Genomic DNA, 14689 nt, shown 5'->3' with positions numbered 1-14689 from the left:
AACAGTAGGAAATGAAGATGCCCTAACCTTGACCCCATCAGCACTATGTGCTAGTCACCTATCTATTCACAGAATATGTGTAACAAATAGCCACCTGTCATTTAAGAATTAATTCTCACCTAGGTAGTGGTGCTAGTAGTAAGAAAGAGGGAAAATTGCTAGCTAAGTGTTTGTGACCAGCTTCTGCTGACTGTCTAAATTCCTTCAGGAAAGTATTTTGGTTTACATCAGTTTTCCCTGGGCTTAAGTTGGGTCTAGGTAGCAATAGTTTTTTCAACAGCTGCATTTTCACCTGCAGCCTGTAAGAACTCCTTTTTCCTCCAGTGGAACGTTTGACTGCTGTAGTTGTCTGCTGTAATTGACATTCATACTGTTGCAGTAGAATTTGTCATGTCAGAATCTTCATTTGAAAAAAGTGTGAAAAAATATAGGAAATTGAATTCTTGTCCTCTTTCTTCTAAGTTTCAGATTCATTCCATTCCCTCTATCACCTTTCAATGACAGTTGTCATCTTGGTCCTGATATTTGAAACAGAAAAAGACTGATTCCAGATAGATCAGAAACAGATTTTTATTTTTCAGGTCTACAATAGCTGTGCTTCTTAGTGCAAATTAGGAAAACTGTTTTGAATTGTGTGAAAAAGGACTGATGTACGTGATCTTCCAGAACCTGAGTAATTAGAGGTGACCTGAATCGAGAAGCTTATGAAGTCCTCCTCTAAGAGCATTTTTGCCTTAACTGGAATTCACTACTTTATTTCACTTGTTATCAAATCCCTTGATGCTACTATGTACAGTTCTCTTTTATATGGATAACTTCTGCATGAAGGCACTCAATCACAACAGTGACTGGCAACTATAAAAAATCTGGAAATCCTCATAAACACTGGACTTCAGCATGTGCTGAAATTACCTGTGTTCGGCAAAGGATTCAAGGATGCGAGTAAATTACTTGAGTTGCAGTCAAGGGAAAAATCAAAACAAAGATCCAATGTCTTGGATTTTAAAGCAGGTGAGCTTCTTTCATAATTGCTAATGCATTTTCATTGTAACAACCTCCTAGGTGTATTTGGGATTTGCAGTAAGCCTTACGAAAAGTATGTGTGGAATGCCAAGCTTCTGGAAGCAGTAAGAACTGCTGTTCATCGTGACTGGCTGCTATATATTATTCATGGATTCTGTGGACAATCAAGTATCCTTCTAATGTTGTAAAGAATTTTGGTTTATCAATTTTGAAAAAAACACAGTTTGAACATTGAATTATTTCTTTGTCATTTTAAATGCCATTCAGTTTTATACTTATTGTTTGGCTTTTATTTTCATTACTTTCTAAGTAAGAAATACTGTAAGAGTGCCCTAACACAGGTAGACTTGATTTTCAGTGAGGCTCTGTTTATAAGAATGGGGTTTAGTAGTAAAGAACTTGAGAGGATTTTTAGGCTCAGCTGTATTTTTTCACAGATATTTGAAAAAAGGGAGAAAAGCTAAGCAGAACTGAATTGCTGACTGATCTGGTTTCAGCTGTGTTTAAACCATGACATTGCCATAGAAATGCCCTTCTCTAAAATCGTCTCTAAAATATTTTTCAGTAACTGAGATTTGCAGAAATTCTTGTATTTACTGTCTTTCTGTTGAAGGCAATGACAGAACCTCAGCCCTGTTGTGTGAAGAGCACTAGGACATGTGAAAGTCCCTTTTTTGACTATATACTATTTTAAATGATTAAACAGGTCTATTTACATTGTAGCAGGAGAAACAAACGTCCAAACACATACCACAATCCAAAGAAATGTCATGTCATGTGTTAAGAATTTAGTGTATTATGAAGACACTCTGTTTTATTCGCCAATATTATTGTGTTAGCTTTAGATTTCTGGGGAAGCAAATACAATTGGAAAGTTAACATTAGTGGTGCCTGCAAAATTTAATTTTGCTTTTTTATGATTATAAGACTGTTGGTCATTGGCTTAGTCCCCAGATAAAAAACTAGATGTGCTTTTATATGCCACTATTTCATTTGTGGTCTTACTTAATCAAAGCTGGATCCGACCACCAGCATTATGCCTGCAGCTGCCTAGTGTGTGAGCAAATGTCTTCTTAACTCTTTCTTGTGCCTCACACTGAGGAAGCAGCAATAGTCACACTAGGCTCTGTTTCTGTTTGTTTTTAGTAAAATGGAAAAAGACTATAAAAAAGCCACCACTGCATCCGTAGCCTGTTTGTCTCTGGCTTTCAGTTGTTGTTACTTAAGTGGTTGCAAATTTGTCTATTTTTCCAAACAAATAATTAGAGGGTGACTAATATACTTCATCTGAAGATGAAGCTCCAAAGTTTTAATCCCAGCATTCACAAAAGCAATATTTGCAGTGCTAGGCGTATCTTTTATATCTATTTCACCTTCACTGTAATTTCATGAACGAGAAATGGTGCTTGTCTTTTGTAGATTCTGAAAAGTGGGTGATGTATTGCAATGTAGATTCACTTTTCAAAGTTCTTAAAACAGATAGTTGGAAAGGGCAATATTCTCTTCCAGATGCAAAATAAGTTTGGAAGTGATACGCATCACTGTTAAGGTGATTCTAGTAAATCAGATATGTCGATTTAATGCAGTTTTGTTAGAACTTATTTTTGCATGCATAAAGTAAGTGAACAAAAAATTGCATGTGACATGTAAACCTTAACTTCTCTTTCAAGAACTGTTAATATATGGCCGCCCTATATATGTCACTCTGATAGCCAGAAGATCAAGCAAATTTGCTGGAACACGTTTTCTAAAACGAGGAGCAAACTGTGAGGTAAATCAAATATGATTTTAGGGGTTGTTTCCTCCTGCTCCTCCCCAGTATGAAAGCTTGAACTTGACTGACTGAAGAGCTGAAATGGTTTATAGGATTGTTAAGGGTTTGAATATAACTATGCTATTGGATGATGTTATCGCAGGTATCATTACATTTTTCATTGGCATAATAAAGTTGTTCTTAAAATAATAAATTTACTAGTTCTATATAGGCATTTGTTTTGATTTTTTACACTTAGAGATAATGTTATTTTCCAATCTGAGGGAAAAAATAAAAATATGGTAATATACATTAGGGAAAAATGGGAATTTAACCTTCAGTGTTGTTCTCGCTATTCTGAGTCAGTGTGTCACAGTTTAATTGTGCTCTGTTTTTAATGATCAGTTCTCTGTACTACATGCAGCTTTGAATGTCGTGTCTACATCATATGTGTATTTCTGTTTGGTTTAGGGAGATGTTGCTAATGAAGTGGAAACTGAACAAATACTTTATGATGCTTCAGTTATGTCATTTTCTGCGGGCAGTTATTCTTCATATGTTCAGGTTCGAGGGTCTGTCCCTCTGTACTGGTCTCAAGATATTTCAACTATGATGCCTAAGCCACCCATAACACGTATGTACAAATTATTCTTTGTGATAGATTATGGCTAATGCTTTGGCCTAAAGGAACATCTGAGAGAATAAGTGAAAACTGAATTTGCGGAAATGAACAAATTGTGTGTTCACTTGTGCTTTGTGAAGCCATAATTTGAAGTAAAAAATTAAGAAAAAAAACTCCATCTTAGACTTCACATTCAGAAATTAAATAGGAAAAGTTTCTGTTTGAAGATGTGAGCTTTCTTTGTATTACTTTGTGTGCAAAGTTAGCTACATTTATCTTAGTATTGTGGATAAAATATTAAACTTGTTGAAAATGGTGGAAAATGTCTGGGCTGAGATTAATGGGGGCAGAATAATTGGTCTCTATAAGCATTTCATGAAAATTTAAGAAGTTTCCTGCAATTCGGCAAAGGGAATACTTTTTAACAGCTTTTGCATGAAAAGAGGGGAAAGTATTTAATTGTGTCATTACTACCAGAGAATTAATGCATCTTTTGTGAAGAATACTATTAAGGGAAAATTGTAACTATCATCTTCAATTTATCTTTGTTTCAGTGGACCAAGCAGATCCTTATGCACACGTTGCTGCTCTTCACTTTGATCAAATGCTTCAGAGATTTGGCTCTCCCATTATTATATTGAATCTTGTGAAGGTACAATATTTGGAATATGTTCTGTGTTTGATTTTTAATATTGTTCTTCTTTCTGTAAAGTCACTGTGTTGTTTTGGTTATGTTCTAAAACTAATATTAGCTTACAAGTGGAATATTTTCTTCATAAATCTCATCCTACAGGACACAGTACATAACTCTGCTCTCACTATAGCCCTTCAAAACCAAAATTTCCCATATTTAGAGATTTCTTACAGTAACCTGCCACTGTTCTCTTCAATTTTTTTTCTACCCATTAGATCTAGGTCCAAATAAATTTACCACTAAATTTAATTTAGCACTAAAATCTACTGAAATAGTATGTTTCCATTCAAAGCAAGGTTAGAACTAGATGACCTTAAAGTCTCTTCTAATCCAAACCATTCTGGGGTTCTGTGAAAACATGTGTTATATTCAGGCAATGGCAACACAATTCTAATTTTTAAAAATTATTGCAAGACTGGAGGATGGGAGCTGTTTTTTCCCATCTCTTGCCAGAAATTGAGAGGAATTTCCCTTTTTCCTCCTATTCCGCAACTGAATGTGTGGAACACATTTCTGCCTGTGTTTTTGCTTCTCTTTTGTGGTTCTTCATTTCGTCTACATTGCCACTTTTATTTTTCTGTGTTCTTCTTTACACTTACAGCATTCCATTTTTCAGCCAGTGATTATGCACACTTGAAACAGGTGACTTTTTACTACTAATACAAATCAATTGTTAGAAACCTAGAATGTTCAGATTTTTCTATCTTTCGTGTTCTTAACTAAATTTTACTGTTTATGAAGAACTGCCTGCTGCTGTTACAGCTTCCACTTTTGATTTCCATTATATATGCATACATGTATGTGTGCGTGTGTTTGGGTTATATATGTTTAAATAAATATATTAAAGTAAATTGTTATGTTAAATTCCTTTTCTTTTTGCTAAAGGAACGTGAAAAAAGAAAGCATGAAAGGATTCTCAGTGAAGAACTTGTTGCTGCTGTGACATATCTCAACCAGTTCTTACCCCCAGAGCATGCAATTATATATATACCCTGGGATATGGCCAAATACACTAAAAGGTAGAAAAAGTCTTTTCCATACTCGTGTTTGTAGCTGCAATACATATATGGAAACAAATGTTACTGAACAAAACAGCAACTTGCAAACAAAACAAGGGAATGTGGTTCAGCATAATCATACATCCATTTCTGCCTTATTCATATTTTTGAATCACAGAAAGTTTGGTAGAGAAAAACCAGTGTGATGTAAAACTCAAGGAGTTTTATGGTTTTTTATATCTTTTGCTTCTAGTTTATGTAATATTTTTTATCAAAAAGAAGCAAAATTGCTCAGATTTGCTCAGATTGCTCAAGTCAGTCTCTCCTGTAAAATCTAGGAGAACTATAGACATAATTACTGTTGGATGCATAAAGCTGTGATATGGGCCTGTTTTGAAATAATTTTTGTTATGGAAAAGCTTTTCATATTTTTTTTCAAATTTTTTTGTATTAATGTATCTTGACTGTCTCTTTTTTTTTTTTTTTTTCCCTCCTCAGCAAACTTTGCAATGTCCTTGACAGACTGAATGTGATTGCAGAAAGTGTAGTAAAGAAGACTGGATTTTTTGTAAATCGACCTGATTCCTACTGCAGTATCTTGCGTCCAGATGAAAAGTACACCTATAATTTATTTGATGCATAATGAATAGCACCTATTCCTTAGGAAGCTGTTTGGAATTTCTATGTTTAAGAATTAATTTCTTATTTTAAGACTTACTAATTTGGAAATTACTAGGTGGCTTCTTTTGAGACATACTAATAGAATAATTGTCATCTAAATCTTACCGAGTCTGTGGTTAACCAGCGGATTGCACAGTTTTATAAATACAAAATGTATAACTTTTTTTAAAAATAGAAACTGTATTTGCTGCAGATGAAGTCCCTCAATACCTGAAAATCCAGAAGTAATTATTTATCGCTGAGTAGAGCAATACATAATAGAATCTGTTATTTTATGAAATAATTTGAAAGTCATTCTGTTTTGTTTCTTTTCCAGGTGGAATGAACTGGGAGGTTGTGTTGTTTCCACTGGTCGCTTGCAGGTGCTAAAATATACTTTTTTAGTTCATAGTTATAGTGGTGTTGGTCAGCACTCCCAAAGAGCAATGAATCATTTCACTTAAATACCTGTGTGGTGACTCACAGACCGCTCTTAAATTAATTTTTATAGTACACATTATTATGGCTGTCCTTGCTAGAAATACAGTTGGGCATGAGGGCCTTGTATTCTTGCATGGTACCCCAAAACCTTATAGTGTTGGAATTGTATCTTTGCTAGACTTAGTCTGAGAAATGCTTGTATTTTAAATTAGTTTCTATAACTGTTTGGTCTGTAATGTTACCGGTGCAGTGAAAGTTGAACAAGCAGCATTTTAGCAAACTGGGTCATAAAATGTTACACAGAAGTGAGGAATAAGCACATACTTAACCCTGGTAACATCTTCACGCACATGAATATGGGTTTCTGACATTTTCACCAGTGCTGAATATTCTGTACATTGTTACAGTTGCCAGCACTAAAAGAAAATAACACTAGAAACATGTCTTCCTTTAAGGTCGGAAAAGTACTGGCTAAACTGCAAACCATACAGTATCAAATTAATACCTGAATGTTATTGTTATATACCCTGAACACAGGGCATGTTCTTAAGAAGCATTACTTACTTTGACTTGCCATCCATAATTTTCTATTTCTTGTAAGTTAGAGAGCATGTGAACATTCCTGTACTAGTGATCACTGGGATGTGTTTGTTGAGGGCTGATAAACAGCAGAGCAGATAGAATTTGATCTCTTAAAAAAAAAATAAAAAATTAACCCTAGTTAAATTTTTTATGTTAGTCTTACATAGTAGGAAAGCGATTATTTTATCTTTAATAATTTGAGAGTCATCAGTGACATACATGTAAGCATTCAGATCACAGTTCATCTCTGACTAGACATCTTGTGAGTCACATCCAAATTGTGACTTCTTCAGGGCTGTTTGTGAGTTGAAGGAACATACAGTTGGTGTGATGATAAAAGCAAGAATATTTTGAAAATAGGTATGACAGCACTCTGATGTAGCTTGCTAGAGATTAATTGCTTTTGAACTTTTCCTAGAAATATCTTCCCTCAAATTTTTGTTAAGACATAATTTGAGATTTGAAAAGACTTAGGTAGTAGTAAAAAAGTCATAATCATGAGTGTAGCAACTTTTTGATTAATACAAATCTTTTATTTGGATTGCTTTACCAGACTGGAGTCCTCCGAACCAACTGTGTGGACTGTTTAGATCGCACTAACACAGCCCAGTTTATGGTGGGGAAATGTGCTTTGGCCTACCAGTTGTATTCATTGGGATTGATTGATAAACCAAACTTACAATTTGATACAGATGCTGTAAGGTAAGATAGATTAATAGAGTGTGTCATGGTTTTAATTTTTAATTTTGAGTCAAGAGATTATGGAGAATTATGTCCATGTAGAAGAAGCACACAGTTATTTCTGCTGGAGTGATTTAATGTTTATTCATCCAAGTTTAAAACATATTTCATACTTTTAATCTTGAGAAAACCCTGTCATGCTAAAAGTTCCATCTTCTGGAAATGTTGATCAGTCTTACGATATAACTGCTTGATTTCATTCTTTTTATATGCCTAAACCTAAGGAGATAGGTTTTCCTTTGAAATAAATTTAAGAAAACCTCTGCCTCAGTCTTTTACACTTGTTTCAATTGCTTGAGGCAGAATGTTGACTGAGAGTGAAAACTGAAATAAATACATACTTTCATGGACAATACCAAACTTGTAATTGTATAGAAGTACATCCTACCTTGCTATTTCCTACATTTTCTTTTGAAAGATTTCATGGCTTTTGATTTATTGAAGAAACATTTTTCAGCAAAATTGTTCTTTCAGATCAAGTGTCAATGCTATTTACACAAAGCATCCTCAAACCCTTTATGAAAATCCAGCTTTTGTATTGAAATGCTTTGGGGATCAGGGTGAACTAAGCTGGTTAACTTGTGCACATGGTTCAGAAATTAATGTAGGAGCCTTTGAGGTGCTGTGTTTTTATCCCGTTAAGCTGTTCTTGTGGCTTCATTGCTGATTTTGACTAGTGGTTTGATAGCTTTAGATGGAGACCTAACTTGTATTCAGTAACCACAAGTAGTCAGGCTTCAGTCCTCTTTGATTGAGATACACCTTCAGCTCCCTCCTCTTTTTTTCCATGAGTTTCCAGCAGTGCCTGGAGCTGGTATGTGCTGCAGAAATCACCTCACCTGCATCATGTTGATTCACTGTGCACATGGTGGCTCTTGGCCTCTGCCTGGTGGCCAGGGAGAGCACCCGCTGGTGGCTTGCTGGGTGTGCTAGCAGTGCCTGTCATCCACTGTGCCCCAACTGCTGGGAGCTGTGTTCTGAGTTTACCTCTGGGAATAAATAATTCCTGCTGCCAGCACCAGTTGCTATGCAGCCTCCTGGGGCTACTGGTCAAACAAAAACAAACCAACCCACCAAACCCAAAGAAAAAAATTAGATTCTCATACATGGTATCATGATCTCTGAACAATTTGTGTGGAGGCAAGTGGGTTTGGGGTTATTTCTTTGAGGGTTTTTCTGTCTGTTGTTTTGGGGTTTTTCTTTTGTTTTTTTAAAATTACTTAGCAGATGTTTACTTCTAATTGAACTTATTGCACTTGACCTTGGACAGAAGATTTGATGGACAGCTATTTAGTTTTTACAGAAATTGATTTGCTTCTCAGATAAACATTCTTCATCCAGGTCCTTTCACATAGAACTTCAGTCAGATGGTTGCTAGATTACATATGCAATATTGTCCCTTTTTTTGGATACTTTATTAGGGCAACACTTTTTTTGTCTTGTTTTGGTGCTTTATTTAAATTTTATTTTATTTTGTTGTTTGTTTCTGTCTTCCTTTTCACTCCTCAAGGACTTCTTTCTTCTGCAGGTATTACATGTAGATGCCTGAGTTACATTGTCGTCCTATACTGATATGAAACATATTCCCACAGATTTAGTGATGGGGTTTGCTTTTTAGTTTTGGTAAGGGGTTGGAGCTTGTTTTGTTCTGGTTTGGGGTTTTTTGCCTCTTAACTAAACTTCCAGTCTTTTTAAGCTAAATATCATCTTTGTCATTGTCTTGCTCAAGCAAGGCCATAGTCTCCATTTTTGAGAAACTTTTCAGTCGCTTATCTTTTAGACTGAGTGTCATCTCCTTAGGATAGCCTCTTTTTCTGAGACTGTTGTCTTGTTCTTGTCATTGCTAGGAAGCTTGTTTTATTTTTGCTATTTGGACTAATCCCAGTTTGCATAGTGTAAACTTCTTGATGCCAGAGGACCACTTATTTTTTTCTTCTAGCATTTTAGCTCTCCTCATTCAAATCAATTCTTAGCCAATTCTTTTTGGTTTCTGCTTACATCAAGATTTTCCAGCTCCAGAAAATGTTACTTGACTGCCATTTTCTTACAAGTCATGTTTATTCATTTTTTACCTTTGAGCCATCATTATTGTAACTATGGAGATTTTTGGAAGGTTATGCTAACTTCATTACTGGTTACTTAACATTACTTAACAGAGAATGTATACTTGAGATATTGATGTGTTCTGGCCCTTTTTAGTGTATTAAACATGCCTTGGTTATTAGAAATATATTACTTATTTTCTCCCCATTAAGTAGTGGGATGTGTTAATCCATTTCCTGAATCTACAGAATTGCATACTCTGTGTGAACCTCTTCTTTTATATTAAAAAGTAATGAAAATCTCAAAGTCTAAACCTTCTTAGTAATTATTATGTCTGAATAAAATTTCCACATATTTATCTGAATAAAGGAGAAGAAATTGTATTGCATTTGCAGAAAGGCTTTATTATATTTTCTCTTTAAAAAATTCTATTCAGAAGTTTGATAGATGACACATTTTGCTTTTCCTTCAGATTATTTGAAGAATTATATGAAGATCATGGAGACACGCTTTCTCTGCAGTATGGAGGCTCTCAGCTTGTCCACAGAGTGAAAACATACAGAAAGATTGCTCCATGGACTCAGCATTCCAAAGATATTATGCAAACACTCTCAAGATACTATAGTAATGCTTTCTCAGGTAAAATTGTTTACAAAACATCTTACTCATGATGTTTCAGTAATCTACACTATCACCTTATGACAAAGCTCCTCTATACTATAATTTCCAAGTAATTCGGTAACATCTCACATAGTGTTCTGATTTGATATCTTTATTTATCCGATGTTAGAGCATGCAGCCCTTGATTTAGGAAACACACATATGTAGCATCACATCTGACAAATATCAGTGACATTTGTAGATCAATAGTGAAGCAGGTAGGTGTTAGAGAGTTTTAAAATGTTGGACAGAATGTCTTCACCAAATATAAGGAAACTGGTAAATCTAAACATGGATACAAGGCTTCATGTAGAATATTTTTTTGTGATGTTTCTGAGAGCTCAAAAGAAAGCAAGCTGTAATGCATGTAATTGTTTCATGTAAATAGGAGCTACAAACTGTTAAATCTGTGGTAGAAAAGACAAAACTAAATTCAAAAACTAAGTAAATAAACTATTTTTTTCAGTTAAATAAGCTGTAAAATATTAACTTTCTCCTTTCATATCACTCATTAGTTGAACACTGAGTGTTCTACTTTCTTCTGGGCAACATCGCTAAGGGAAAGCTTTGAAAAATGCTGAGCCTTATCTTATGCAAAATAATAAAAAAAAAGTGTTTAGAAGTCTTACCAAAGATCTAAAAGAATGATCAAAGGACAGTCTCAGACATGTCAGAAGGGCAAACACTGAGTGCTACTGTGTTATAAATATTGTGTCAGTCCTCTACTACTCTTTTTCATAAAAGTTGCATAGCCGGAGTGGAAGTACCTTTTTTCCCTTTGTCCTAGTAGACTGCAATTATTTAGAGACTGTGAACTTTAAAACAGAATTGGACAATGGCTAGAAATACTTCAATAATCTCTGGTTTCTTTGGTGGAAATTATGTGTATATAACACTGTTGAGAGCACACCATTCAGAGTAACTTTTCTGAATGTAACTTTTCTGAATTTCTTTGTGTATCATATTTGTCCAAACTAAATGGAAATTGGAGAACTTGTTTATTTCAGTGATGTGGTCTCTTATTTTTATCATTGGCAATAAAGTCTGGCTTCATCAATTCTTATGAGCCGAAGGTAGCACACTTGCAGTGTCACCTGTACTGTGACATAGAAGACGGAACAAATCCCTCAGCTGTTCACTTTTATGCCAGCCACTGAAATGGTTAGGTGAACGCCTGAGCAAAGTTCTAGGTCCACATTTGGGGTTGTGGTCTGCTTGCAAGGATAGTCATGATCTGCATGTCTTCTAGTAATAAAAGAATTTGTTCTAAAAAAGATGTTAAAAAAAGAAGAAAAAATTTAGAAACTAAGTCCATCTTGTCACCTCAATGAACTTGTAGGAAAGTACACAAAAAAGACATTTGTCTTTACTGAAGTCAGTACTGTGTTTGAATGAAATTTTGTTAAAGGTGCTGCACACTTTCTCCAATTTACTTATGATTTTGGTATTTGATCCCATTCAAGGCATATATTTTTGTAGCAGTATGCATTCCTTGTGTTTGAAGATGACATTGCTGAAATGTAGCATTCAGTGTCATATTTACTTCATTGCATTTTTAGTATGGAGTTTTAAAATATTTGTTTCAATGAAATTTAAAGATTCACTTCCAACACTGCCTGTTCATATGGCAACAGCTAGTTTGCTAATGTGACACATTGAGAAAGACCATTTTATTCTTTAAGTTTGCTAAGAAAGCAGAGAAAAAGGAAACAGTTTTAGAACAAGATGCTGATTTGCTGTACTGCATTTATTATTGTTGCTATCCCTCATATATCCTTTGAAATGCAAATAAAAAGCTGAGGGCTAGCTATTAATGAATTAGCATTTTTTTGTGTTTCTGATCCAAGAAACTTTTTTTTTAATGCTTGTATATTTTATGTACCTAAATTAAACAGACTCAGAAAAATTTAGTGATTCGCTTGGAGTCATACAGTATATAAGAGCAGGCTTAAAAGAGGCCTGCTATCACATCCTCCTAAATAAATCTCTTAGGCACACATGTACTGCTTGTCTATCATTCAAAATACATGAATCTAAAAATAAACTACTCTTACAAGAAAATATTTTCATCTGTTGACCTCAATGCTCTTAGGATAATTACTACTAATTAAGTTGTACAGATGAGAAAAAGACACATATTGAATAATAATTTGGTGGAGCTAAGAATATGACAAGCTGAATTGATGATTTAAGCCAACAGGGGACAAGTCCAAATTACTAAAAAGTGTTTGTGAAATGTCATCATTTTACTATGTATTGACAAGAAAGTCCCAAGGAATTCATAATTTGTATGTTTTGTTGGAAACTTGTATTGTATGGATATTGTTTAATTTCATTGAGTTGTTATTCAGCGTGGTAAGTCTGCTGTAAATGAAGTTCCATGGTGCTGCTTGAAGCCCAGAGGGCCCTGCAGCAGTCACAGGACACAGACACTCTCTGAAGAGCAAAGAGAAGCAATGTCTGAATGGGCTTGAGCTGTGCAGTGCTCCCGGTGTTAAGTGTGCCTCTTGTCCAACAGATGCGGACAGGCAAGATTCTATCAATCTCTTTCTGGGAGTGTTCAAGCCTGCAGAAGGAAAGCCACATCTCTGGGAACTTCCCACTGATTTTTATTTGCATCACAAGAACACCCTCAGTCTGTCACAGGCCAGGCAAAGGTATTTTGCTGTTCTGTTTATTGTTTTGTTTGGTATTGCTCTAATAACCTCTAAAAAATTCATGTTGCTAATCAAATAATTAGGTCAGTCTGTCAAAAACTTGCTTACTTTTTTATGTTTATACAAAAGCTTAAAAAAACCCACCTCCAAGAGATTACCAAACAATGCTGAGTGTTGATATTTCAAAGGATTTGCTTTAGTATGTTATTTTCCTGTGGTACTTAAAAAGAAGTTTAATATCATATTAAATTCTATCCTTCAGTGTAGAATGCTTCACTGTTTTACTCAAGTATAGTTACTACAGTTTCATTATGAAATATATAGGTGCATTCTTCATTGTCAGATTTATTAATGGTTGAATTTGAGATTATGTGATAAGGACATTTGTTTTTTTATGTACTGCACTTAGTCTGCAGCTGTGCGTATCAAGAAACCCATGATTTTCTACTTTCCTTTCAGCCTATGTCTAGCCTATTTTGAAGACTATTTTTCTTCATTTGCATTCCACTGTAGTTGCATGGTAATAATATACAGAAGTAATAAAGTATAAAAATTTTAAAGTAATTTGATTGCTTCACAGCGGGAAAAGATTTTTTTGAAGATTATGAATACTGTGTGTTTAAAAAAAATCCATTTTAGCAAAAAGGACAGTACTCAACTTGTCAACTAAATAATCTCTTAGGATTTTGGCTGGTTTTGTCTTTATTCATTCAGTGAGCCATAAAACTCTTTAGTAAAAATGGTAGATCTGAATATGTGCATTTAGATTTTTGTCTGAGCAAAACTGCAAGTGTTTAGCCAGTGTGATCAGTCCCTGTTGGCTGCTTATTCTGTTAACCTGTCACAGCAGCTGGCACATGATATGGCTCTTTCTGAATTTCAGTCTTCTTGTATTGTCTCCTGAGGCTTCTCTTAAAGGTAGCTTATATGAGCCATACAACCAAGTACTATTTCAGGCATACATTAAACATGCAATATTAATTTTCTTGACTACTTGTTCTGAAAATTATCGTATGTCTAAAATTAATTCAGCTGATATATTGCAAATATGCAAATACTCTAGTCTCCCTTTCATCTGTTACTCTGTTAAAACAGCTGTCTCTTATTTGTCACACATACTGGTCTCAAATGAGGAGGATTATTAAAAAGAAATGTTGGTACTCTTCATTTACTTGTTACTTATTTTTATCTTTCATTCTAACCAAAATTTCTTCTGAACAGTTATAATATACAATCAAGATGTTTCATTATGTGACTAAAATGACAACTTCCTGTAATAACTAGGTGAAATAAATACATTAAAAAAAACTCCTCTAGGTATTTTTTTGTAATTTTTGTAATTTTTGTAATTTTTTTTTTTTTTTGGTAATTTTTCTACCAAACATTTGCACAAGTTCTTTGTGTAACTTTTTCCTGCCTGTCTGTGTAGTGCCTCTTTTAGGTTCCTTGGGCACAGTAGCAAAAGAAATAATGACACTCATAATGAAATTAAGGATATAGGAGAAGGAAGATGATGTTTCCTGTCATTGAAACTTCTTTTGACTATCTGTGCTTTTCCTATGTTATAATTGCTTCCTCTTCAGGAGGAAGATACTTATTAAGGTTCTTCTTTTACTTCTATATAATTTATGATTCAGCTGTTACATCAAAAGGTATTTCTTTGTGTAAAAATCAGCTGCTTTGACAACCATCCGATCTTATTAACATTGACCTTCACTTCTTCATACCTTTTTCCTAAATTTTTGGGTCTGAATAACATCTGTGAGGGGATGACTTCCCCCCACTCCTCCCACCTTCCAGTGACCAGAACAAGAG

General features: G+C 34.6%; 1 protein-coding gene across 2 annotated transcripts in view; it reads left to right on the top strand.

The window, feature by feature from the left end:
- The window catches only part of FIG4 (FIG4 phosphoinositide 5-phosphatase), a 51243-nt gene that overhangs the window by 18625 nt on the left and 17929 nt on the right, over positions 1-14689 (top strand). For both annotated transcript variants that reach the window (XM_014263320.2, XM_088053458.1), the window contains exons 7-16: positions 1063-1191; positions 2694-2794; positions 3248-3410; positions 3953-4050; positions 4978-5111; positions 5589-5705; positions 6088-6133; positions 7327-7475; positions 10030-10196; positions 12736-12874. In XM_014263320.2, coding sequence (XP_014118795.2) covers positions 1063-1191; positions 2694-2794; positions 3248-3410; positions 3953-4050; positions 4978-5111; positions 5589-5705; positions 6088-6133; positions 7327-7475; positions 10030-10196; positions 12736-12874 — 1243 coding nt within the window. The remainder of the gene's footprint in view (positions 1-1062; positions 1192-2693; positions 2795-3247; positions 3411-3952; positions 4051-4977; positions 5112-5588; positions 5706-6087; positions 6134-7326; positions 7476-10029; positions 10197-12735; positions 12875-14689) is intronic.

This window comes from Pseudopodoces humilis, chromosome 3, assembly GCF_049639895.1.
Source record: "Pseudopodoces humilis isolate 2021_Gansu_Grassland_sample_001 chromosome 3, ASM4963989v1, whole genome shotgun sequence".
Lineage (NCBI taxonomy): Eukaryota > Metazoa > Chordata > Aves > Passeriformes > Paridae > Pseudopodoces > Pseudopodoces humilis.
The sequence above is the reverse complement of the archived record's forward strand: the minus strand, read 5'-3'. Positions and strand labels throughout refer to the sequence as shown.